Source organism: Podarcis bocagei (genome assembly GCF_964188305.1).
Source record: "Podarcis bocagei genome assembly, chromosome: 3".
NCBI lineage: Eukaryota > Metazoa > Chordata > Lepidosauria > Squamata > Lacertidae > Podarcis > Podarcis bocagei.
In genome coordinates this window covers 104,587,759-104,615,114 of record NC_138127.1, presented here as the reverse complement: position 1 = coordinate 104,615,114, position 27,356 = coordinate 104,587,759, and the positions used below count along the sequence as shown (strand labels likewise).

The following is a 27,356-nucleotide window of genomic DNA, read 5'->3' as shown; positions in this document are numbered from 1 at the left end:
CCATTATTTCCCAACTCCTTCCTCTCTCCTGTCTCAAAACACCAGTCCAAAACATTATTGTCTCCCCCTTTGCCCTCACTGGAATGCTTCTGCGGTCTCCACCTCTTCTCACCAGCAGTCCAGTCCCTGACAGGTGGAGGATGAGGCAAGGCAGGTGGAAACAGATATTGCCTGACAAACAGCACCAAGTCTCCCCCCCCCCACAGTACTTGCTCTTATTATTATCCCAAGGAAAAAGGGCACCCCAAATTCTCTTCTAGGGGTGTTTTATTTTGGGGTGGGGAGGAGTAGCATCTTTTCAATTTTTAAAAAAGTATTTCTGTACTACTGTACCATAAAATACAAGGTAGGACTCAACCCAATGCCTTCAAAAGGAGATTCTCACTGAACATCAGTAAGAGCTGTCTGACAGTGGAACGGTCTCTCTCAGGAGGTAATGGACTCTCCTTCCTTGGAGGTTTTCATGCAGTGGTTAGATGGCCATCAGTCATGGATGCTTTCGCATTGAAGCTACAGGGAACCCGGCAGAGGGCCTTCTCAGTAGTGGCACCCGCCCTACGGAACGCCCTCCCACCAGATGTCAAAGAGAAGAGAACAACAACTACAGTCATACCTCGTGTTGCGTTTGATTCAGGTTGAGCATTTTCAGGTTGTGTCCTGCGGTGACCCGGAAGTACTGGAAAGGGTTACTTCTGGGTTTCACCGCTCGTGCATGCACATGCACAGATGTTCAAAATGACATCACGCATATGCGCAGAAGCAGCGAATCGCGACCTGCAGACGCACAGACGTGGGTTGCATTCTGCTCATGTTGCAAATGGGGCTCCGGAACGGATCCCATTCACAACCAGAGGTACCACTGTACCAGACTTTTAGAAGACATCTGAAGGCAGCCCTGTTTAGGGAAGCTTTTGATGTCTGATGCATTACTGTATTTTAATATTTTGTTGGAAGCCGTCCAGAGTGGCTGGGGAAGTCCAGCCACATGGTTGGGGTATAAATAATAAATTATTATTATTATTTCAATATCTTAGACATAAATTGCCTTGAGACGGTGGTTTAGAAGGCAATTAGTAAGTCCAATATTAGTATGCTAGAATAAATCCCACCAGGGATTGCTCCCTGATAAATGGGTACAGGATTGAATGGCAGCCCTAAAAACCCACATTGCAAGCTGGATCTCTTGTATCTTTCTGGGAGAAAGGCACGCGGCATTCAGCAGTGTTTATTCCTGCCGGGTGCTGCAGTAAGAGTGTAGGTAAGAGTGTAACCCATGTTGTTACCTTCATCAAGAGGGGTCTCTCTCATTTGCTTGCTCAAGCACACAAAGTGGGGGGAACTGAACGCCCTGGCCAGAGATGGAAAACACACACTCTTTCAATGTGTGCTGGAGTTTGCACTCCTCTTTAGCAGCTGCTGCTGCGCTGGGGCGATGGTGCGAGTAGAGTCCTCCTCTTAAGTTGTGTCCGAGTGCAAGCGCCTCGGATGGGCGTCAGGGGGTGTGTGCAAAACGGAGCCACAACCTCCAGGGCGCGCGTTTTCCCTTGGGGAGCCTCCGCTGTGGGTGGGGAGGGCGCAGCGCTATGCACCCGCTCAGAAGCACGCTGCTACGTTGGTGGGCCACTGAGAGTTCCGAGCAGCCGCCTTCCGCCTCCTCCTGCTGCTAGGCTCGTTCCTGCTCCTACTTGCGTGGGGATCTCTCAGCTGGGAAGCACGAAACCTCCACTTTTGAGAGATCCCTGCCCTGCTCCTGCTTGCATGCAAGTAGGAGCGGGATTGGGCAGCTCAGCTGAGGAGCGCCTGGCTGCCTTCAGGTGCTACAGGGGCTCTCGGATGCAGCTTTGGGCTAGCTCTCCCAACCTCAGCAACTATTCAGCCTGGCTGCCTTCATGGGGTTGCAGGGGATCTGATGTGGAGGTGGGGGCTCCTTTAAACTGCTCCCTTGAGGTGAGTGCAGCCACGAACCCCTCAATGGAAAGTGTGACGGAGCCTGCACCTCCCCAGCTGAGCAGCCCCGATCCAGCTCCTGTTCCCGTGCAAGCAGCAACGCTGCCTAGCAAAGCATCCCGGCAGTGGCTTAGCGTGGGTTGGGAAACTGCCAGGGAGATATTGTCCATCATGGCCCCAAGCCGGCTGCCGGACGTCCATCGATCTCCCGTAGTCACGCAGATCCAGCAATTAGCGACACGAAACCTCAGAAATAGACTGCCACATTCCAGGCTTGTGCACAATGTTTATCAGCAGAAACACAGGCAGAAAGCTGCACCGCAGAAGAGCATATTTAGCATATTTACAGACTTTATTTAGCGTAGAACAGAACAAAGAAAAACATGTCCATTCTCAGTCAGCGTCTCTGACTGACTGGCATCGAAAAGAATAGCAAGCATAAACATCCTGTGAATAGAACATGCGCAGACTCTGTGACTCACAAAGCCTGCTCCCTTTTAAGGTGGAACGGAAATATCCTAACAGTCAGCACCCGGGGAAAGGCAAGTAATTAGCGCCACCTAACCCGTGGATTTGCGTCCCTAACCCTAACCCCCAGATGTTGTGCCCAGTGCGGCCGGCCCCCCTTCACCCCCCACGCTACGCCACTGCATCCCGATCCCACTCCTACTTGCCTGCAAGCAGGAGCAGGCTGGCAGGAGGGTGGCGGCGACATCCCTTGCCTGCTCACTTGCTGCCCCAGCCTAGACTTCCTTCACTGGAGGTGGAGGAGGGGGTGGTTGCTGTTGCGACTGCAGCGGCAGAGGGACCCAGTGCTGGAGGGCAGCAGGTGCCTGCTGGCTTGCTGCCAGTCTGCCTTCCGTCACTCTGAAAATGGAAGTGTGGCAAATCAAAACGAAAGTTATACTAAGAACAGAGCATGTTCTGCTTCCAAAAAAAGTTCAAAAACCACAACACTCATTTCAGGGTTTGAAGTGTTCAGGTTCGAAGTACATTGGTACCTCGGGTTAAGGACTTAATTTGTTCCGGAGGTCCGTTCTTAACCTGAAACTGTTCTTAACCTGAAGCACCACTTTAGCTAATGGGGCCTCCTGCTGCCGCCGCGCCGCTGGAGCACGATTTCAGTTCTCATCCTGAAGCAAAGTTCTTAACCTGAGGTACTATTTCTGGGTTAGCAGAGTCTGTAACCTGAAGCGTATGTAACCTGAAGTGTATGTAACACGAGGTACCACTGTAGTTAGAGAACAAAGCTGTTCAAAAACCGAGGTACCACTGTATTGCTCCACTCTCTCTCTCCACATGGATGCGCCAACCACCCCTTCTAAACTAAAACCTTGGTATTTGGGTTAAATTGCTGTGTTGACACTTTGCAATAAATAAGTGGATTTTGGGTTGCAGTTTGGGCACTCGGTCTCTAAAAGGTTTGCCATCACTGACCTAGGGAGTCCTAGGGAGTTGGACTAGATGACCCGAGGATCCCTTCCTCCTCTACAATTCTATGATTCTAAGTTTCTTTCCAAAGAACTTTGAATCGCCCCATTTTTACTCCCTCCCTCCCTCCCTCCCTCCATATGCAGTATAGGCTTTTTGAATTGCCTGTTTCAGGGAGCTGAGCACTAATTTTGTGGGGAGCCAGGAACCAGCCCAGAGATTATGATGTTTTGCCAACATCATACTGCTGGGATTTCTTGTTTTGTAGTGGTTTTTTGATTGGTTAGTTGGCTTTTAGTCTGGCCAGAAGCATGCATAACTAGATCTCTTAGAGTAATGAGTTGTTTATTATGAAGGAATAAGAAAGCACATGTGCTAAAAATGTTTGTGTTGATTGTTTATTTGTAGTAGTAACAGCTGAAAGGAAGATATTATTGACTTAGCAAGGATAGACTCGCACCATGCCAGATTCCTTGAAGCCCAAATTAACAGAGATGATTACTTGATATTAAATTTCTTCCACCGATGATCAAACAATGGTCCAGCTTTGAAATCCCTCTCAGTTACTTCATTTTGCTAAAGAAAAGAGGAAGAAGAGGTGGTTTAGTCATGATCACACATATTGAGAATACAGTCATACCTCTACTTATGTATCCCTCTGGATACGGAATATTTGGGTTATGGCCACGGCCTGTATACTTCCGGGTTCTGTAGCACATGCATGAGCAGCAGCATGCCTCTATATACATAATTTTTGGGGTGTGAATGGACCCCCAGAACGAATTAAGTCTGTATCCGGAGGGTCCACTGTATATAGTGTTACATATATGTGCTGGATCAGTTCCAGCAGTCATGCTCATGGCAGGCCCATTGAAATCAATGGGACTACACTGAATAACGTCGATATCATCCTGTAATTAAATAGCTGCCCTTCACCCGATGGTCAAAGGGTGAATTACAGCAACTAACACTCAGAGCTCATCCACACTAGCACTTGTCCCATGGCTAGGAAGAGTGGGTCTGAGAGGTTTTCTGCTAAACGTGAGATATCTTAATGAGGAACACAGACTTCACCTTTACAGCAGAGATATGAAAAGGTGCATTTTCCAATGCGAGTAGTTCCACGAGGGCAGAGGGCTAAAAAGCATCTACCACCAGAACGCCAACACTGCCTTGAACGATCCTTCCGTTGCATGTTTCCTGCACAGAGAAAAACAGTCCTGTTACATGGAACATGTTACACGGAAGTCTAGAAGCATTCACACATGAAACAAATAGACTCTGTAATAACAAGTCCCCATTAAGTACCCAGCTACTCATTCATCACACTTTGCCTTTCTGATTTCTCTAGCTTTTGTTTAGAAGATATCTGAAGGCAGTCCTGTTTAGGGAAGTTTTTAATGTCTGATGTTTTAATGTATTTTTAATCATTTGTTGGAAGCCGCCCAGAGTGGCTGGGAAAACCCAACCAGATGGGAAGGGTATAAAAATATTTATTTATTTATTTATTTATTTATTTATTTATTTATTTATTTATTTATTTATTTATTATATGCTCCAACAACCTCTTTTCCATCAGACCTAAGAAAGAGCACCCCATTCCATTGTAACAAGCACAAATGAAACTGATCCATTGCATATCCCCATCACACAGTTCAAACTCTAAAGAAACAAAACCACACAGGGAAGAACACACTAGGTGATATCCTATTTCAGACAATTATCTGAAATATAGCCTTGATATTCAGATATCATCAGTGGCTTCAACCATGTTTGAAGGCAGTACATCTTTGACAAGCAGATGCAGGGGACAAGCTAGCCACCCCTGCTAGAAATTTCCAGTGCTGGAGAAAAGGAGGTAATTGTTGGAAAATTCCATTCCACCTTTAGTTACAGACATGGAACTGTTGCGTGTCACATGTCTGTTTACATTCCAGCACAGTCTGCTGGCAACTTCCGTTGTGTGTATAGCTTTTGCTTTTCTCTGTCTCTCCAAAAAGACAAAGGGGGAGACAACATGTTCCTTTGTCCTAATTTATGATTAAAAAATCTGTAGTTGTAGTATGCTTCCACAAGCCTCACACCTATTCTGTGTGTGCAGTTTCCTCAGCTGATAGTGTGCCCTGGCTTTGAAGCCTGGGTCGCTGATTTACGTCACAGCAGAGGCCGATGGGTCTGTGCAGTGGGATGGCTGGAAGGACACGACCCAGCTGGGGCTAAAGAGCTTGCCTTGTGACCCTCTGCATGCCGACAACAACTACCTTGGTCTAAGTCAGCATTCCTTCCAGAACGTATTAGAGAGTTTCAATGTAATGTCCAAGAGGACCATGCCTAAGAGCATGTACAGCCTACTAATCACTGTTGAAAATACTACTAATAGCTCATGATCCAGCCAAGGAGAAGTATTTCTAATTGAGTTCAATGAAAAAGTGGACACCTCCAAAAGAAATGTAGTCCCGCCCACCATGTACATTACAATCACCTTCATCCTCCAAAGCTTCATCATAACCATCTGGGTTTTCATCCTGAGGACCACTCAGATCTTCCAAAGCCTCTGCCTCTTGCTTCTCTGCTTGGTCCAGATCTGCTTCATCTCCCTGGGCAATGCCAAGGAAGACCACAGCAAAGAAAAGACAGATGAACTTCATGGTTCTTCTAAGACTTGTTCTGTGTTGCTGAAAGGAGTCACAAGGATGAACTGGCAATGGTGATGCCTTCACAGAGTTCATGCCTATATATGCAGGTGGGATGCCAAGATGGCTGCCCTAATGGGACGGGTTCCATTGTCTTTGAAGTAGCTCTCTAGATAAGGGTGTGAAATAAAGATGAATATGGCATTTGAGATTACTTCAGACTTTGCAACACAATTCTCTTTGATGTTGCCCCCAATTCTGTAGACCTTTTGTTCAGTGTTGCCATCTTTGCATTTGCACTGTTGCTAATAACCCTCTTGCTCCCCATATGCTTGCCTATTCATCTCCCCACCAGGCAGCTGGCAAATCCTTGCCATAATCTATGAAACAATATTTATTGTGATGGTTCTGGGCTCTGAGAGAAAGAGAGGGGTGTGTGTTTCTGGACACCACGCTGAAACGGAAGCTGTCTGGAGTAGGATGGCCAGTTGGTGAGGGGATCTCCTAATAAGAAATATTGGAATTCACACCCCTGATAAGAGTGCAATATAACACCACATATGGGATTAGAGATGAATGGCCAATTTATCTTTGACGTTGCCTCCAATTATATTGGTCCTCTCATCAGTATTGCAGCACCTATGTACCTTAACCTCCTTCCTAATAACCCCCTGCCTCCCCATCTGCTGATTTGTTTCCTCACCATCATGTGGCTGAAACATCCTGATCAGTCTATTCTTCAGGTACCTTGTTTGTCCTTCATCTTACCTTTTCCAGGTTAAACAAAGTCCAATCTTTCCAATATTTTTTATTAGGAGATCCCTTCACCAACCTGGCCATCCTACTCTGGACAGCTTCCTTTTCAGCATGGTGTCCAGAACTAGCTACACCACCCAAGCTGTGTAGATCAGAGTGAAACTACCGTATAACCAGTGCATTTTTCCCAGGGGGTACTCAAAGGTACGCAGTACCAGCACCTCTTTTTTCTTCTTACTCACTGTAACAACTTCGTTGCAAGTTTGTTGTTTAGTCGTGTCCGACTCTTTGTGACCCCATGGACCAGAGCATGCCAGGCACTCCTGTCTTCCACTGCCTCCCGCAATTTACCAAGGTTCATGGTTCTTACATTCCAGGTTCCTATGCAATATTTTTCTTTACAGCATTGGACTTTCCTTTCGCTTCCAGGCATATCCGGAACTGAGCGACCTTTCGGCTTTGGCCCAGCCACTTCATCAGCTCTGAATCTACTTGTACTTGTCCTCTGCTCTTCCTCAGTAGCATGTTGGACGCCTTCTGACCTGAGGGGCTCATCTCCCAGCGTCATAACATTTATATGCCTGTTGTCTTTGTCCATGGAGTTTTCTTGGCAAGGATACTGGAGTGGCTTGCCGGTTCCTGCTCCAGGTGGATCACGTTTGGTCAAAACTCTCCACTACAACCTGTCCATCTTGGGTGGCTCTGCATGGCATAGCTCATAGCTTCTCTTTGCCACGGCAAGGCAGTGATCCATGAAGGGGTCATTGCAAGTACCAAAATCTATTTTTATGGAGGGGGCGGGAGAACACTGAGTATAACGATTCATTATTTCTTTGTCCCTGCAGCCTAAGATTAGACTATTTAAGCAGGCAATTGATGGCACCTGTTTAGCTTCTAATAAGCTAAAATTATGAGATAATCTCACCTGTGCTGCTGCTAATGCAAGTTTCCCCAATCTTGTATGTTTTTCTTTTTCTTTTGTACTTAAAAGCAGACTTTTACATTTCCAGCTTGATTTTGCACTTGTTGCAGCTGCTATTGACACACCCAGTGCCAGTCTTCCACCTCCCTCTTTTTCTCAGAGTCCAGAACCATCGCAATAAATATTGTTTCATAGATTATGGCAAGGATGTGCCAGCTGCCTGGTGGGGAGATGAATAGGCAAGCATATGGGGAGCGAGAGGGTTATTAGCAACAGTGCAAATGCAAAGATGGAAACACTGAACAAAAGGCCTACAGAATGGGGGCAACATCAAAGAGAACTGTGTTGCAAAATGTGAAGTAATCTTAAATGCCATATTCATCTTTATTTCACATCCTTATCTAGAGAGCTACTTCAAAGACAATGAAACCTGTCCCATTAGAGCAGCCATCTTGGCATCCCACCTGCATATATAGGCATGAACTCTGTGAAGGCATCACCATTGCCTGTTCATCCTTGTGACTCTTTTCGGCGGCACACAACAAGTCTTAGAAAACCATGAAGTTCATCTGTCTTTTCTTTGCTGTGGTCTTCCTTGGCATTGTCCAGTCTGATGAAGCTGATCTGGACCAAGCAGAGAAGCAAGAGGCAGAGTCTTTGGAAGATCTGAGTGGTCCTCAGGATGAAAACCCAGCTGGTTACGATGAAGCTTTGGAGGATGAAGGTAATTGTAACGTACATGGTGGGCGGGACTGCATTTCATTGGGAAGAGTTCACTCATTGAACTCAGTTAGAAATACTGCTCCTTGGCTGGATCATGAGCTAATGATGGTATTTTCAATGATGATTAGTGGTCTGTACATGCTCTTAGGCATGGTCCTCTTGGACATTACACTGAAACTCTCTAATATGTTCTAGAAGGAATGCTGAGTTGGACCCAAGTAGCTACCTCCTTTTCTGCAGCACTGGAAATTTCTAGCACGGCCTGCTAAGATGTGAGGTGGCTAGGTTTTCCCCTGCATGTGGTCATCAAAGATGTACTGCTTTCAAACATGGCTGAAGCCACTGATGAGTGGTCTTCCATGATATCTGATTTTCAAGGCTATATTTAGTGGTACAGCATCTCACAGATAATTGTCTGAAATAGGATATCACCTAGTGCATTCTTCCCTGAGTGGTTTTGTTTCTTTAGAGTTTGAACTGTGTAAGGGGGATACACAATGGATCAGACACATCTGTGCTTGTTACAGTGGAGTGGGGTGGTCTTAGGTCTGAGGGAAGAGAGGTTGTTGGCCTATGTTGAATCTCACAGAGCTAAGCCCGCACTCAGAGAGCCATGTGCAACCAGAAACTTGGTCTGCGCCCTCTGCTGTTGATGTGACAGACAGCAAGAAGTCCAAGAAGATGCTTAAGGTTTACAATAAGCAGCCGAAATAATGAAACATGCCATGTAAGTTCTGGTTCTGGTTGAGAGGGTGGTGGCATGGTGGCTTCTCAGCACAATGAGGAAACAAGGGAACAACTGAAGGAGCAGTCTGGTTTGCTCCTGAGCACAACCTAGCTCAGCAGAGAGATCTCCTGATCTGCATCTGCGTCTAATGCTTGGTAACTGCTGAGCACAGCCCTTGCAGTGCACATTCTGCAACACTCCTAAATGCCAGACAGACGGCTGGGAAGCCTTGTGCAAGAGAATTTGAAACTGATGCCATTATGGGCCCTGGAGTTGGGTCTTCCATGCACACAGAAAACTCCCTGCTGCAAAAGAGCCAGGAAGTGCAGTGTGACTTTTTGTTGTGGGTTTAAATGCATGACTCCCACCTTACTTTTGACATGCCTTCCCCTCCACATGCAGGTGATGCAGACAGGCAGCATGGTGCAGTGGTCAGAGTTTTGGGTTCAAATCTTCATTCAGCAATGCATTTCTCTGGGTGACCTTGGGCCAGTCACTATTTTCTATTCACTGTAGCCAACCTCAGAGGTTTGTTGTAAGGATAAAAGAGGGGGAACCATTTATGCTACCTTGAGCTGGATGAAAATGGGGACAGAAATCCTATAGTGAATAATGGGGGGAGGGTAAAGGGGCCTTTCCCCTGCTAGCTTCTGTCTTCCTCCAGCTTCCATCCATCCAGCCAACCAACCAACCAACCAACCAACCAACCAACCAACCAGGCAACTGCTGGCCATGGAGAAATGAAAGCCAGTGAAATCAGAAAGGCAAAAATGATGGATGAGTAGCTGGCTACTCAACGCAGACTTGTTATTACAGATTCTGTTTGTTTCATGCTGACTAGCAATAAGAAAGGCTTCCATTCATCAAATTTTCCCATTCATCTCCAAAACAAATGTTCACCACCAGTGTAATGCATAAAGATAACATCATTTCTGCTTTGTGTGAATGCTTCTAGACTTCCGTGTAACAGGTTCCATGTAACAGGACTGTTTTTCTCTGAGCAGGAAACATGAAACGGAGGAATGGTACCAATCTATGTGAGAGTGCCGGTGGTAAATGCTTTTTCGCCTTCTGCCCTCGTGGATCTATGCGCATTGGAAAATGTGGCCGATTCCGTCGCTGCTGTAAAGGTGAAGTCTGCGTTCCTCATTAAGACACCTCACGTTTATTAGTAAATGTTTATTACAGCAAAAGGGGGGTGCACAGGTCACCTGCCTGCACATAGAATCATAGAAATGTAGAGTTAGAAGGGATGCCAAGATTCATCTAGTCCAACCCCCTGCAATGCAGGAATATCAGCTAAAGTATTTCATTCAGAAATTAAATGAATGACACCTGGGTATGGCTGCCCAGTGGTGGACGGTGCCCATTGGGACTGGTAGGGAGGAAAGCAGAGAGACCTACAGCTGCTGGCACCAAAGCCAATGGCAGGCAGTCCCGGCTAATTCTCATTTGGTCCCCATCTTCCACCTCTCTTGGTTCTACTAGAGCAAAATCAAGCAGGAGGAGGAGGAGGAAGCAGACAGTCAGGGCCAACATCTGGACTGACTGCAAGGAAGGAGGTAGGGCAGGTGGCATGAAGGCTGATTGAAGTCCAACTGAGGCTTGTGAGGAATGCCACAGGTGGCCCGGTAAACCAGCCTTCTCTTGTGCTGCCTGAAATAGACTCTGGCTTTTGACACCTGAGATGTACCTTCTCTTTATTTATGGTCATAAATTGTTTTAAAATGGTTTCAACCCTGAGGGTTTATCAAACAGAGAAATTTGGGTTTTCTCCCAGTTGACGCTTGCTCTGATTGCACCAAAGAGCAGGTTTTCCCTGCGAATGGTGAAGGGCAAGGGGAAAACCACGTGAACCCGTGGCTAGAAAGTGTGGGTCAAGCAGAATGTGGGTCTTCCTAGGTATGAGACAAGTGCAAGTGTGGATGAGCTCTGAGTGTTAGTTGCTATAACTCACCGTTGGACCATCGGGTGAAGGGCAGCTATTTAATTACAGGATGATCTCTGATGTCATTCAGTGTAGACCCATTGATTTCAATGGTCTTGCTATGAGCATGACTGCTGGAACTGATCCAGCACATATATGTAACACTATATACTCTCAAGATGTGTGGCCATTAATAAAATTACCTCTTCCTTCCCTTTCTTTAGCAAACTGAAGTAACTGAGAGGGATTTCAAAGCTGGACCACTGTTTGTTCATCCACGGAAGAAATTTAATTTCAAGTAATCATCTCTATTAATTTGGGCTCCAAGGAATCTGATATGGCACGAGTCTATCCTTGCTAAGTCAAGAATCTCTTCCTTCCTTTCAGCTGTTACTACTACTAATAAACAATCAACAGAAACATTTTTGGCACATGTGCTTTCTTATTCCTTCATAAAAAAATAACTCATTACCCTAAGAGATCTAGTTATGCATGCTTGTGGCCAGACTAAAAGCCAACTAACCAATCAAAACACCACTCCAGAACAAGAAATCCCAACAGTATGATGTTGGCAAAATATCAGAATCTCTAGACCAGTTCCTGGCTCCCCACAAAATTAGTGCTCAGCTCCCTGAAACAGGCAACTCAAAAAGCCCGTTTTGCATATGGAGGGAGGGTTAGGAGTAAAAACAGGGCAATTCAAAGTTCTTTGGAAAGAAGCTGTCTATTTAAGCCTGGCTGTATCCCCTTGGGAGATTGGCCCACTTAGAATCATAGAATTTAGAGGAAGAAGCGAACCTGGGGTCATGTAGTCCAACCTATCAAATACTATCTGGTTCTTCTTACCGGGGGGAGCCCAGGGCATAGCAAAGATGCCCCCAATAATTTGGGAGAGGAATAGCTAAAGAAATAGAAACTGCTCTCCTTTCATTTCAAAAAATGAATACAAGCTTTACACTGAGCAGCTTAGTTTCTGCTGGTTGTTTTTGTATTCAGGGAGGGAAATGCTTCAGTTTTACATTTCAAGGCAAATCTCCCTCTCTAATACACTCTGTGAAGTTACAAACAGTTCTGGAATGCTTTTTTAAAAATTTTCAAACAAAGAAGGGGATTAAAAAAAAAAATCCTTCACAGCTCTGGTTTAAGAAAAGAAAAATCACACGGCATTAAAGCAACCTCACCTCTGGAAAAGCTCTTGGACTAGAGGAGCACAGAGGCTCAGACAAACACAGAGATACAGTGCACAGGGAAGTAGAGAGTGCGTAAAAATAGAGCAATGGAATGACATAAGACTTTGTGAGTCCCTGAGTTCAACTGGAAACACTTTATTAACATTGCAATTGACTGAATTGGTCCAATTCTTCAGCCCCAGCACAGAACAATTGCACACCCTTTGTAAATTACCGTAATTCCAGAGATTAAATTTATCCACTTGGTGGCAGCAAGGAGGACCAAATAAGGAGAGCTAGCTTCTCATTTGCTTTTCACTTTTTCCTCTCATAGTGTAGACTACAACCAGTATTGCCACAGCTGTATCGGGTCCATTTATACTGGCCACATCTGGCACAAATGATGCAGGTTAAGGTGGCAGTGGGACAAAAGGCATTCAGAAAGTGCTTCAGTAAATATTTGTACATATTTTCTTGCAACCCCTGCCTTACGCTATTTGGTGATATCGGGAGATCTACAGAATAGCCCATAATTCAGCTGAATATAAGTTGTTTTTATTTTCAGATGATCTTCTTCCATTTATTTCTTAACCTCATATTACTATTGCTGTGTTGATGCAAATGATAGATGCTTTCGGCAAAATATCAGGATACTCTATTAACTGGTCCAAATCGGAACTGATGCCAATAGGTGAAAATTTGCTTATCCATTCATTTAAGGAGTTTAAATTCCACATCTCCCCCTGAATCTGTTAAAACCAAGAGATTTAAATCAGTTAGTAACTTTTAATATAAAACAAATATACAGATAGGTTTCTTCAGACATCGATAGATGGGAGTCATTAGACCTTACCCTTTGTGGAAAGACGAACGCTCTCAAAATGAATATTATTCCCAGATTCTAAAAGGAATCCCAGTTCATACAACCGGAAAATATTTTCAGAAAATAAATTACTTGTTTAGAAAATGTGTTTGAGGTCCTTTGACTCTGATAATATCGTTACAGAAAATGTGACTGCATAATTTTGTCCTCCAAGTTGCGTTCCCACAAATACACATGAGATATATGAGGTCATTTGTTTCCCTTCCTTCCTGGCCTTGTCTTAACTTTATTTCCTTTGTTCTCAAAACCACCCTGGGACCTGTAGGACTGTGAGGGGAATAGTAGTCCCCTAACAACTTTCAGCACCCTTAACAAACTAGATTTCCCAAGATTTGTGGTGGCAATGTAATTAAGAAGGCTTGGGTGAAGTGGAAATACATATTTTTTTAAAAAAAAACCCTCAAGCATAACGTCTAAAAGAAAAGAACAGTGGGTGCAAGCATTACAATAAATGGAGACTCACCTTTTACAGCAGCGATGTATTATGTTGCACGACCCAAAGCTCCAAGTTCCAGAAGGGCATTTCAGAAAGTGGCAACGCCCACCCTTTCTTCTACATAGACTGAACCTATAGTTGACCCTATGGCCTCCTGAACAAAGAACAACAGTCTATCCAGCGTGCCAACTCAAATAAAAAAATTTGGGTCCCACATAACTGATCACATGTCATGGCACACACACACCTTTTGTGGGCAAAGGTGGACTGGGTGGAGGGCAACAAATTCTCTGCCCTCCCCCCTCCACCAAAAAAACCACCCCTTTTAGAATGGATTCTTACTCCATCTCTAAATGTGAACGAAGAAAACATTTCTCCATTGCCTACAATCTTAAAATTTAGGGGCACACAATCAAATCAAAGGGCAGCTGTTTTGGACTGCCAGAAAAAAGCATTTTTTTCAAAATATCAATATTAATTTATTTAGGGAATCCTGCCGCCCAGATTATGCCTTCTTGATTAGTAGCCAAAATGACTGTAAATAAAGATTAGACAAATTCATGGAGGGTAGATGTGTTATTGAGCTCTCTGCATGCATCTATCTGTGGCTATTAGCTATAATGGCAGAGAAGAGATGCAATGCACTGAATAAAAACTGTAGGTGGGAGTGGAGATGGATATTATTATTATTATTATTATTATTATTATTATTATTATTATTATTGTTTGAATTTATGTACTGCCCTATGGGACGCGGGTGGCACTGTGGGTTAAACCACAGAGCCTAGGACTTGCTGATCAGAAGTTCGGCGGCTTGATTCCCCGCAATGGGGTGAGCACCCATTGCTCGGTCCCTGCTCCTGCCAACCTAGCAGTTCTAAAGCACGTCAAAGTGCAAGTAGATAAATAGGTACTGCTCCGGTGGGAAGGTAAACAGCGTTTCCTTGTGCTGCTCTGGTTCGCCAGAAGCTGCTTAGTCATGCTGGCCACATGACCCGGAAGCTGTACGCCGGCTCCCTCGGCCAATAAAGCGAGATGAGCACCGCAACCCCAGAGTCGGTCACAACTGGACCTAATGGTCAGGGGTCCCTTTACCTTTTCCGTTACTGCCCTATACCCAGGGATCTCAGGGTGGTTCACAGAATGAAATCAAGATATAAAACCACAAAATAAATAATATAAATAGAAACAACAACCCTCCACCCAAAAACAACACATTTTAAAAGTGCATATGATATGGAATGCAACATAATGGATTGATTATTTGAAGCAGTCTCTCCTTCAAGCCCATCACTTTAAACATCTGTAACACGGCTGGCTAATGATTAGCCCTCTAGATTTTTTCCCATCACCCCTGGTCGTTGACAATGGGGATGGGGATGATGAGAGTTGGAGTCCTCTAAGCTCTGGAGGACCACCTCTTGACACACACACACACCCCATCCTATAAGCTACGTCTGAATGTGTCAAAAATGGATGGACGTCTTACCCCAAACCAAAATTTCAGAAACCAGGAACATTCCTGAAAAAACAGCAAGGAAAAGCCATTGAACCTTCATAGCTGACTCTCGAAAAGGATCTCGAGCCAGACTGCAATAATGGAAAAGAGCTCTGGGACCGTTCTGCAGTTTCTCGAATGCCAAGTCTCTGCTTATTGATAGGGCTCTGTGATATACTGACATGTCAGCCCTGTTCATTAATCTTCCTGTTGTGATGCAGGTGACAGAAGAAACCCTCAAGAGGACATGGTGTGCAAGAGACAGGAAGCTAACACACAGTGCATTAATCTGACTAGGCATTCCATATTCACTGGGCTGGAAATATTGTTTCGGTGTGCCTTGTACACCAATCATGTGAAACATCGATGTAGGTTTGCTAATTGATTCCATCCTTGAGGTGCCATGGTAAGTGCTGCCAGTCTGCAGCTGAGTGGTCTCCCTTCCCATCTCTGAAACTGCCCTAGGGGCTGGTCCTTCAGGACTGACACTAGGAACCCCCAGGGTAAAAAGGCAGTTTGTGCAGTTTGCACTCTCTGTTTTAGAAAAAAAGGCTTTCTGTATGGTTTTCTCTCTCTTTCAGGTTCCACACTCCTCATTTGGCAAGGAATCTGAAGTCAGTTTGGGGGATGGAAACCCTCATATGACAGAAGGTTTTGAAAGAGGTCAAGTAAGGCCGGGTCCTGGGTCCCCTTTCCTTCACACATTCAACTTTCCAGGTGTGGTTTACCTTGGTACAGAGACTTGTAAACCCTTCTCTATCCTCCAGGAAGACAAGTGACATTATCAGTGTTTGAGGACACTTTCTGTTGGGAATCTGAATACGTGCAGCTTCACACAGAGTCAATTAGGAGTTTGGCTGACAGCCAAGACAATGTAAAGGAGTAAATTCTGCCTGGAGATACAGAGGCCTGGAGACAGCTCCCTCATTGGTCAAGCTCACTCCCAGGAATAATGATTTATGGCCTACTGACTGGAATGTGTTAGTAGAGTGTTGAGAGTTAAGAGTTAGTGTGAGAGTCGTGTGGTGAGAGAGCTAGTTAAAGATCTGTGTTCTGTTCTTTTCCTGTAAATAGTAACTTGAAGTCCACTGTATATAATAAACACCTATAAGTAACAAGTTACTGGTTCCTGCTTCGTCCATCCTGCCTGCAACAGATTGCTTTTGTGAACTCTGCGCATACTCTGCCAAGGTCTGGCTAAGGTCCTGCAACAGGTTAGAAAGTTGCAAAACACCAATACTTTCAAAGTCAGCAAAAGTTGACAATGAAGTCCAGACAGGGGTGTGAAGCTGCAGGGGGGAAGTTTCAACGTCATATAGAGAAGCCTGGATTTTGGGGGGTTGGTCATATCTGACATGTAGGCTTGAGGTTCCCTAATCCTGCTCTGAAAGGGGAGACGATACTGACAATCTTACAGAATGAAATGAAACTTATAATTTGATATTTATGAATGAATAACAAAGCACACATGATAAAAAAAAATGGATATGCTGTGTGGTGTTTTTTTTTATTAGTAGTAGCAGAAAGAGAGGAAGGGACGGGTGCATGCCATTGTAGATTCTTTGACATCCAAGGTAACAGAGATTTTGACTACCATTTAAGTTTCTTCTACCAACGATCAGAAAGTGACATTTTATATTGTTTCCTTTTGGTAAAGAAAAAAAGGGGGGGAGGGAGAAACTGTTTTATTCATTGGGAGACATATTGAAAAAAAGTAGTGTCACTTTTATGTATTGTGTTAGCCTTTGAAATTAAGTGAGCCAGAGAAAGATCAGCAAGGATGTTTAACTGGATATAGCCTCATGCCTCAGGGTTCTAGTCTTTGTTCCTCTAGGTCACCTGATTTCAAAGACAGTTCCAGTAGAGCCGCTGAAGTCAATGGGAGTCCATTGATTTCAGTGGGGCTACACTGAGTTGGATAGATGGATTACCAGATGTGAACATAGAAGCTGGGAATTTTGATTTCTTAAAAAAGAAACTCAACACACCTACACAAAGAGACACACTGACAGATTCATCCATTCGCTTTGGGAATAGCATAACGACAAAAGTTTTTAGGTCTTTTCTTTTTGTGGCGGAGTAGGCGAGTATTCATATTGGTTTCTGTGCCAATTCTTTTTTGTGCTATTGGAGGGCTGGTTCACACCCATTGTATTCCAGCTCTGATTTGGCTATCCTAAGTAAATCAGCAGAAAGATAACTTATTGTATCTGATATGCTTGTCAGCGGGGGATCTCAAAATGCCCTGCATGCAAAAAGTTCCCACGTGGTCTCTCATCCAGACACTCAGGTGTGTCTCTGTGGATTCTATGATGGAACAATATTAGCCCAAGAAACAACATCAGTCAATGCACTTCCTAACTAGCCAACCAGCCAATTGCAGGTCCAAACGGAAAGACATTATAAGGTGGCAGGGTTGTGCATTGGATTTGACCAAAGCCTGTTTTGAATGGGGAGATCCAAGTTTTGGCTGAGTTGGATTGTGACAGCCATGGATTTCCATGGCTGGGCTGCACTACCATGGTTGACAAGGGCAGGGTTAGCATTTGGACAGACCCATTGACAGGAACCGATTTATTCTCAAATCTGTAGATTTCAGTTGGTCTGCTCTGAATGGTGATGAATATCACACTATATATTTGAGATATAGTTGTATCAGCATACTGCCAGCTTGTGCCATCCCTTTGCTCAATCAAAATCTGCCCCATTTCTCTCTCTCTCTCTCTCTCTCTCTCTCTCTCTCTCTTTCTTTCTCTCTGCATTTTAGGTCTGAAGAAGAGGCCATCGTGCATTTTAAATATGTTCTCTTGTGAAGTATTCATTTCTGCCCCTATTTTATCTGAAAACAAGCATTTTCAAATGCGCTTTGCACTTTGCTACAATGAGCCAAGAACTGCATCACATCATTCAGAGTTTATTAAAAAGCTATCATTTCTCCATTAATCTGTGTTCTCTTTTTAAAAACAACAACAACATCGCTCCTAATTATTTCATTAAATTTTATTCATCTTAATTAAAAAATATTAAGAATATTTAAAATACTTGGTTGGAGTGGAAATATATCTTAAACAAACAAACAAAAACTTTTAAAAGAAAGGAACATGTATTGTAATATGGAATGAAGACCCACCTTCTACAGCAGACATAGATCCAGTTGCAGGCCTCAAATCTCACAGTTCCACAAGGGCAAAACAGAAAATGGCACTGACCATCATTTTCTATACATCCATGCTTGGTATTCCTGGTCTTAAACAGTTCTGAACAAAGAACAACAGTCTTTCCTACTGCATGGAACCAGACACGTGAAATTCAAGTTGCAATCACACATGAAGTTATGAAGTTTATACATAATATTAGGGAACCCTTTCATTCTATTCATTACTTTGCCTGAAACAAAGAGAAGATATAGTACTAGCTAGTCCCCATTGAGCAGAGATATTACTAGTTAGCATAGGCGCCAACTCCCTGAAGGGGGCTAAGGCATCCCCCCCCCCAATGTTTCTTTAGAGGGGACTGAGCCTCTTCAATAATTTGGCCACCTCATGAGAAGAGAAGACTCCCTGGAAAAGACCCTGATGTTGGAAAAGATGGAGGGCACAAGGAGAAGGGGACGACAGAGGATGAGATGGTTGGACAGCGTTCTCGAAGCTACCAGCATGAGTTTGACCAAGCTGCGGGAGGCAGTGGAAGACAGGAGTGCCTGGCGTGCTCTGGTCCATGGGGTCACAAAGAGTCGGACTTGACTAAATGACTAAACAACAGCAGCAACAACAAGCCTTTTCAAATTTAGAAGACATTCCATGTGTGACATCAGGACATCATGCAATGTTGAGAAAGTGATGTTGAGATGTCATGTAACATCATTCAAGGGCTTTTGTGAGATATCTCCAGAAATATCTTGGTCTCTTGACTTTCAAGAAACCTTTTACCACAGTTTCCAAAAGTTCTGCAATAACTGAATTATTTTGCTATGGAAATGAACAAAATTGTCAATTTGGGCTTCTCTCAGTTTCTCACGTTTGCAATCGTAAATTCAGTTATTCATATTCTTCTGGGGTTTTCTTCTTCTTCTTCTTCAAAAAATCATCAGGATAATTCAACAGCATCTTAGTTTGAATTTAGCCTGATAAGCATTTTTTTAAAAAAATGTAATGTTGAGAAATGTGCATTTCTTTCAGTTATTTTTCCACATTATGATCCATCCAGTCTGTTAGTTTCACTGTGTTTGGGTACATTTCCCTTAATCCATGTTTTTGTTTTTTGTTTTGTTTTTAAAAACCTTTTTGGAGATGAAAAAAATGGATTTAAAGATCTGAAAAGATCTGATGCAGGGCTGTTTTCATATGCAGATTGATCCAAGTAGGGCATCCAAACAGTTTCAAAGCTATCTTTCTCCCTTGTCCTTCTTCTGCTCTTTATTTAGTCGGGATCTGCTATGAATAAATAGTTGGATGAGTGGAATATCTTTAACCCGGGAAAGGTAAAGTGAAGTAGAAACAAGGAAGCTCTCTTCAGATATCAGAATAAGGACTGATACATTGTGATAATCAGGGTTCGTCAGCCACATGATGTTGAGAAAACAGACCAGCAGATGGGGAGCCAGGGGGTTATTAGGAAGACGACTGAGGTAAACAGAAATGTTGGATTGTACAAGGGATGTGGGCACAACTTCAAAGAGAACTCAGCCATGGAGAATAAAGTAATCTGAGATGCCATATGTACAAATTATGTAGGCAAATCAATCAATTTTTATTTCTCCCGGTTTCTCACACCTTCAAAACTATGTTCTGTACTCCACATCTTTGCATGTATGCGCAACCTCTTCCAGAAGATATTTGTAATTTTGAGGAGTTTAGTGATCTAACTTGGTCATCTCTTCCTGCCTCTGCTCACTTCCCTTCTCTATCTCTTGTTAATGTATAATCTGGAGGGAGGAAGCAGTGATAATGCAGGGTACCTTCTGACCTTCTTTGATGTTAGACATTGTTTGGAGGAATGTGCGGTATTGGAAGAGGGGGCTAGCTAATGAATAATCATCGCATAGGCAGTTGGGCAAGCCATACAGGCTAGCAATCAATCATCTATAACTCTGATGGTTTGGGAGCATAGCTCAGAAGCTCATATACGAACTCATGGCTGGAGGGTTGTGCAACCTGAGGCTACCTAGGGGTCACTTTGCTACTTCTTGAGGGCTTCCCAGTGGCAGATCAAAGTGCTTGCTTGGTAATATATATAATGCTTGCTGTTTAGAATAAACTCTTTAATCTTCTCACTTACTTGTGTTTGTCTTGCTTCTGAATACTCCTAGCATTTGGCAAGAAACCGCATAAGTTTTGTTATCCATCCATCCATCATCTATCCCTATCATCTATCTAAATCTATCTATCTGTCATCTATCTATCTATATCTATCTATCTATCTATCTATCTATCTATCTATCTATCTATCTATCATCTATCTATCTATCTATCTATCTATCATCTTTCTATCTATCATCTATCATCTATCATCTATCTATCTATCTAATCTGTCTATCTATCTATCTATCTAATCTGTCTATCTCTATCTCTATCATCTAGCTATCCATCTATCTATCTGTCTATCATCTATCTATCTATCTAATCTATCTATCATCTCTAGGTTGTTTAGGAAAATCATGGAGGATACATCTGTTATTAAGCCCCCTGAATATCTATCTGTGTCTATTAGCTATAATGGCAAAGAGCAGCCGCCATTGACAGTTGCAATGCACTAAATATAAAATGTAGAGGAATGAGGTATATGAAATGCAGCATAATGGATTGATTGTGCCGAAACTGGTCTGCCTTTCAAGCCATTGTTTTAAAGATCTGTAGCACGGGTGGCTAATGATTAGCCCTCTAGATGTCATTGACAATGGAGATGGGGATAAGGGGAGTTGAAGTCCACTAAGCTCTCAAGGACCACCTCTTGACCACCCCATCCTAGAAGTTATGTCTGAATGTTTCAAAAATGGATGGAGGTCTTAACAGAAAGCCACGTTGCAGAAACCAGGCACATTCCTGAAAAAAGTGCTAAGAGAAGCCATCGAACCCTCATAGCTGATGCTCAAAAAGGATCTCAGGCCAGACTATAATAATGGAAAATTGCTCTGTGACCGTTCTGCAGCTTTTGTTTTTTTTTTTATTTTTTATAAAAATTTTTATTGCGTTTCTTTCCATAGGTTAACAGATTAATTTACATAGCAACATACAAGAAACATTTTTTTTATATATATATGAAGAAAAGTAGAAAAAAGAAGACAGAAGTTAAATATCATCCAATTCACTTTCTTTTGGACCTCCTCACATCCTCTCAACATTGCTTTCATTATTCTAACCAGTTCAGCAATTTATTATCTTATTTCACATCTTATTGTACCTTTAAATTTATTATGTTACCAATTTCAAAATTTTGTAATTTGTTTTCAAGACTTTTAATAAACATAATATTTTGTTTCTAATTTATCTCGTTTTTTTTATCATTACTTACTTTATCATTTACTTAGATAATTTGCAGAGGCGTGACGTTTCTTAATCGTGCAAATCTTAACATTCAAACAACTTATAGTATTTTTGCAAATAGTCCTTAAATTTTTTCCAGTCCTCCTCCATTGTTTCTTCGCTCAGGTCTCGGATTCTGCCAGTCATTTCTGCCAACTCCATGTAGTCCATCAGCTGCGTCTGCCAGTCCTCCAGTGTGGGTAAATCTGGTGTCTTCCAGAACTTTGCAATAAGGATCCTTGCTGCTGTGGTTGCATACATAAACAAGGTTCTATCCTTCTTTGGCACCTTCCGGTCCACCATGCCCAGAAGAAAGGCCTCTGGTTTCTTAGAAAAAGTATATCTGAATACCTTTTTCAGCTCATTATGTATCATTTCCCAAAAGGCCTTTACTTTCGGGCAGGTCCACCAGAGGTGAAAGAATGTCCCTTCTGCCTCCTTGCATTTCCAACACTTATTATCAGAAAGATGATATATTTTAGCCAACTTGACTGGGGTCATGTACCACCGGTATACCATTTTCATAATGTTCTCTTTCAAGGCACTACATGCCGTGAATTTCATACCGGTGTTCCATAACCTTTCCCAGTCCTCAGACATAATGTTGTGTCCTACATCCTGTGCCCATTTTATCATAGCAGATTTAACTGTCTCATCCTGTGTGTTCCATTTAAGCAGCAAGTCATACATCCTCGAAAGTACCTTAGTCTTTGGTTCTAGTAACTCCGTCTCCAGTTTCGATTTCTCCAACTGAAAACCCACTTTTTTATCCATTTTAAATACCTCTTGAATTTGAGCATAATGTAACCAATCTCGCACCTTGTTTTTTAGTTTGTCCTGGACCGTTCTGCAGCTTTTGGAATGTCAAGTCTCTGCTTATTGATTGGGCTCTGTGATATACTGACATGTCAGCCCTCTTCATTAATCTTCCAGTTGTAATGCAGGTGGCAGAAGAAACCCTCAAGAGGACATAGTGTGCAAGAGAGAGGAAGTTAACACACAGTGCATTAATCTGTGCATTTATACCCAGTCCTATCTAAAAGAGTATTTTCCCCTCAGCCTGGTTTTGTTTCAAAGTAATGCATTTTTTATTTTATTTTTTGGGATAGCTGAAGCCACAGAGAAACTCATATCTCAGAGCAGTAGCAGGGCCTGATCCAGATGCTTTGTAAACAGTGAGAGCCAAATAAGGTACATGAGAACCCACCCCAAACCCACCTTGAGATTTGGGGTATACCTAAACATGAAGCACCCCTGAATAGTTCTGAAATGTCAAAGTGTTGCGTCTCTGTGAGGATCAGAACGTTCCTTTATGCAGCCCATAGGAGGATCACTGAGATCACTATTTATTCCAGTAGTTCTCATTGGAATCCTCCTTGATTTCATTTTCCATTTCAAGAGCATTCTAGTATAGGTGAGCTAGAATACAGCCTCAGTACTAAATGAGTCCTACCAAACAGTCATTTCCAAATTCTGCCCCAACCAATTTATGATTCTCTGAGCATCACCACTTTCCCTTTTTTGACCTGTGCAGTCTGTTGTATATTATAGGGTAAATATGTTGGGGATCAGACCCATCCTTTGCCTTTTATTCCCTGTCTTTTCTCTGAGGCTCATTGGTTTGCCACCTCAACCAATTACTTGAAGACTGCATCCAGAAAGCTCTCTTGTTTTAGCTTCTCTAGCTCAGCTCTCTTTGCCCCAAAGGAGCAAATCTGTACTGTGAGAGCCAGGATCTCACAACTCCAAGCAAGCACACATCCTTTAAGAAGGATGTTGACAAGGTGGGACACGTGCAGAGGAGGGCAGCCAAGATAATCAAGCCATATGAGGAACAGTTGAAGGAGCTGGGTATGTTTAGCTTTGAAAAGAGGAGACTGAGAGGAGATTTGATAGCCATTTTTTAATATCTAAAGGGCTGCTACATGAAAGATAGAGCAAGGTTTTCTCCTGCTCTGGAAGGTAGGACTTGAACCAATGGCTTGAAGTTACAAAAAAGGAGATTCTGACTAAACATCAGGAAGAACTTTCTGACTGTGAGAGCTGTTTGACAGTGGAATGGTCTCACTCGGAAGGTTGTGGATTCTCCTTACTTTGAGGTTTTTAAGCAGAGGTTGGATGGCCATCTGTCATGGATGCTTTAGCTGAGATTCCTGCATTGCAGGGGGTTGGACTAGATGACCCTTGGATCCCTTCCCACTCTAATATTCTATGGTTCTATGATCCACAACTTCATTATCTACTAGCTTTTGAAATTCCCTGCTCATCCAACCCAGTTCTTGGCTAAGATCATGTATCCAAATGCATTTGGAGATGCATGTTTCCAAAGTGTGTACATTTAGAGATGCACATATAAATGCAGGAATGTCCTGTGGATTTTCACAATAAACAGACTGGGAGATTTCCGTGACATATTGTCTTTATTCCAATCATTTTATTCATTCATTTTCAGAAGGAGGGCTTCATTAATCAGCGATCAGTGAGCTCACTTCTTCAGTTGTTTTTTCTGGAGGTCAAATAAGTGATTTTGTCACAAAAGATAATAAATGATGCTGAAGTTAATGAGAAGAGTCTTCTCCAATCAACTACAAATCTGCAGAAAGATAACAACAGAAAGATAATTAAATGTTTCATTTTCTTTCCCTGTTAAATCCCTTGTTGTTTGCTTTGAAGTCAGTATGGGAACATGATCTTGGGGAGGAAATTGAAATTCTTTCTGGGGTGCAGTGATGGGGGAAATTAGCACAGTTGTTGGCAAGTTAGTCCAGTTCTGTGCCACCTTTCCATATTTAAAGGCAATAACTCACCAGCTGCATCAAAAGCACTTGTCCTTTATATTGTCATGGCAGCCCACCCTACTAGAAAGAGGATTTAAATTCACCAATAGATAATTGACTCAAAAAGGCTGTGTCATAGAAATAACTAAATTAGAGGAAAATTTTATTCAACTGAAAGGAAAGTATTTATTTAAGATGCATAAGCTCCTCCTTGACTGGGAAGTTGAGGAGGAAGAGGTTAAATAAGATATGGTCCATTGGGCAAAGGATTTTGGACATAACATCTATATGAATGAATGGCAACAGCTCTGGAGAGAAGATATAAAGTTTACCGTGTGTTATAACTTGAAAGAAAACGGGATGAAAATGTTTCGTTGATGGTACTTGACCTTGGCCAAATTGGCCAAAATGTATTAAAAAAATCTCAAACTTTTGTTGGAGATGTAAAAAAGGGGAGGGCACCTTAATGCACATGTGGTGGGACTGTGTGAGGATATGAGAATTTTGGGACAGAATATATAACAAACTTAAAAAGATCTTTAAATTATCCTTTAGAAGAAGAACAAGAAGAAGAAGAAGAAGAAGAAGAAGAAGAAGAAGAAGAAGAAGAAGGAGGAGGAGGAGGAGGAGGAGGAGGAGGAGGAGGAGAAGAAGAAGAAGAAGAAGAAGAAGAAGAAGAAGAAGAAGAAGAAGAAGAAGAAGCCGCCTTTCTGTTAGGCATTATGTTCATTGAAAAAAAAAAAAAACCCTTTAGGACCATCTTTATGTATGCAACCACAGCGGCCAGAATTCTGGTAGCAAAAAAGTGGAAAGGTGACTTAATTCCTAGAAAGCTTGACTGGCAGGTGAAGATGATAGAATACCTGGAACTTGCGAAAATGACTGGGAGAATAACAGGAAACTCAAATCAAAAAGTGAGCAAAGAATGGACAATATTTAAAGAATATTTCAAACAATACTGCGAAAATGCAAATCTCCTGACAGGTATAGATTGTATCTTGAATATTAAAGAAAATTATAAACGTAAAAACAATTATCCGTATGTAATAGATATAATAGGAAGTGTGTATAGGTTTAAAATATTTAGAAAGCACAATGAAGTGATTAGGAAGTCAAAAATATGTGTGATGCTAGATATGTATCTAACATTTAGTTGTCATTGTGGTATTATTTTTGTCTGTTTATGTTGTATTTTTTTGCAATAAAGATAATAAATTTGGGGGGAAAGAAAAAAAGAAAAAGAGAGAGTCTTTGAACCTCTTTTGTTGACCACCAGCATTACATTTTCCATTTTTAAGTTTGTAATAGAGTAGTTGCTTTGGAAGACGATAATCAAGCATCTGCACAACATGACCAGTCCAACAAAGTTGATGTTGAAGAATCATTGCTTTGACACTGGTGATCTTTGATTCTTCCCGTACACTGGCATTAGTTTGTCTGTCTTCCCAGGTGATGTGTAAAAAAATTTGGAGACACCGTTGATGGAAACTTTCAAGGAGTTGGAGATGGTGTTTATAAGTGGTCCATGTTTCACAAGCATACAATAAGGTTGGTAGTATGATAGCTTTGTAAACCAGCATTGTGGTTTCCCTGTGAAAGTTCCCGTCCTCAAACTCTGCATTTCAGTCGGGAGAAATCTGTATTCACATAGCTCAGGCAATGCTAGATTTCGGCATCAATGTCTGCCCTTGTCGAAAGATAACTGGTATACTAGAACCAGCACCTTGAACTTAGTCCGGTAACTTATGGGCAGCCAGTGCAATTTTTTTAACCCTAGCATATTATGATGGTGATATTCTGCCCAAGTGAGCAGTTGAATCACTGTATTATGAACCAGCTGTAATGTCCATTTCAACCACAAACAGAGCTCTGCATAGAGTCCATTGTGAAAACTATCAGGGATGGCTGTAGTCAGGCTGTCCTAGTCCAGAAACCTTCATGTCAGTCAGTGCTGGCAAATGGCATTCCTAACTACTGGTCTGCTTCTGACAGAGCTTGTGGGGTGGGTGTGTTCTTAAAGAAGACTTAACCTTACTTTAAGAACTAAGCTCACTCTCCCACAAGCTAGATATTCGTTGTATGGAACTACCATATATTGAAATTTTCTTTTTACCCCTTTTCCAAAATGGGACTTTATTCCCCTTCAAGCTTGACTTCTAGGCTAATCCTGAACACTAGCTTTTCGAAAGACTTCACACCCCAGGAATTTAGCTCCTATGTACTTTCAGGATTTGACTCCTAGTGCACAATGACTTGAGTCCTTCTTAGTCTGTAGTGTTTTGATTAAATGATAGAATGCATGGCTGTTACTTACCCTCTCCCTGCTTAACTCGTCTTGAGGCTTTGTCAGCTAGGACAGAGGCGCTTCAGCAGCTGGGGCTCCCCAAGCTTCTTGAAGAGAGGCAGACCTTTTTCCCTTGCCATACTCTGTTGGATTAGGCGCTCTGAAAGGAATTGGTTTAGGTCAGTGTGTTGTTTCAGCAACTCCATCTCAAAACTCAGTGCTAGGCTGAAAGACCAGGCTGGAAGACTGCCCTGATTTTTGTTAGGTATAATTGATTTAATTGATTGAATTCACATGGAAGTGAAAAATGCATGTGCATGGATGAAAGTTTAAAATGGAAAATGGCTGCCTTGAATTAAAAGACGGCACCCATGAATGGAATTGTCTGAATGTATGCATCACTTGGGTGCCATGGAAGGAAAATAAGGAAGATTACCCAGTTGCCCTGCAGCATTTCAGACCTCCATCACATGTTCCAACCTGTGCGGAATGGGCTCCACAAGTTTTAACACAGTAAGAGTGAAAGGCTTCACACTCCTTTCTAGTAGTAATATCTAAAAAGAAAAAAAGTGGAGAATCACAACTGAAACCATTCTAATATACTGTATTTTTCCATGTATAAGACTATATCTTCTGCCATTTTACAAAAGTTTATAATTGGGGGTCATCTTATACATGGAATGTTTAAAATATTAATCTCTTAATTTTGGGCTTAAAAAATA

General features: G+C 42.5%; 1 protein-coding gene and 1 long non-coding RNA gene across 2 annotated transcripts; one reads left to right on the top strand and one right to left on the bottom strand.

The window, feature by feature from the left end:
• Positions 1-3,762: 3,762 nt before the first annotated feature.
• On the bottom strand, positions 3,763-6,122 carry LOC308582800 (uncharacterized protein). Its single transcript, XM_081186259.1, has 3 exons — positions 5,861-6,122; positions 4,453-4,578; positions 3,763-3,954 (listed from the first exon to the last, which is right to left on the bottom strand). The coding sequence occupies exons 1-3, from the start codon at positions 6,105-6,107 to the stop codon at positions 3,947-3,949; spliced, it is 381 nt and encodes a 126-aa protein (XP_081042385.1). The 5' UTR covers positions 6,108-6,122; the 3' UTR covers positions 3,763-3,946.
• Positions 6,123-8,178: 2,056 nt separating this feature from the next.
• LOC308583490 lies at positions 8,179-11,486 on the top strand. Its single transcript, XR_014006251.1, has 3 exons — positions 8,179-8,413; positions 10,144-10,269; positions 11,291-11,486. It is a non-coding gene; the product is annotated as an uncharacterized lncRNA (long non-coding RNA).
• The last annotated feature ends 15,870 nt before the right edge of the window (positions 11,487-27,356 follow it).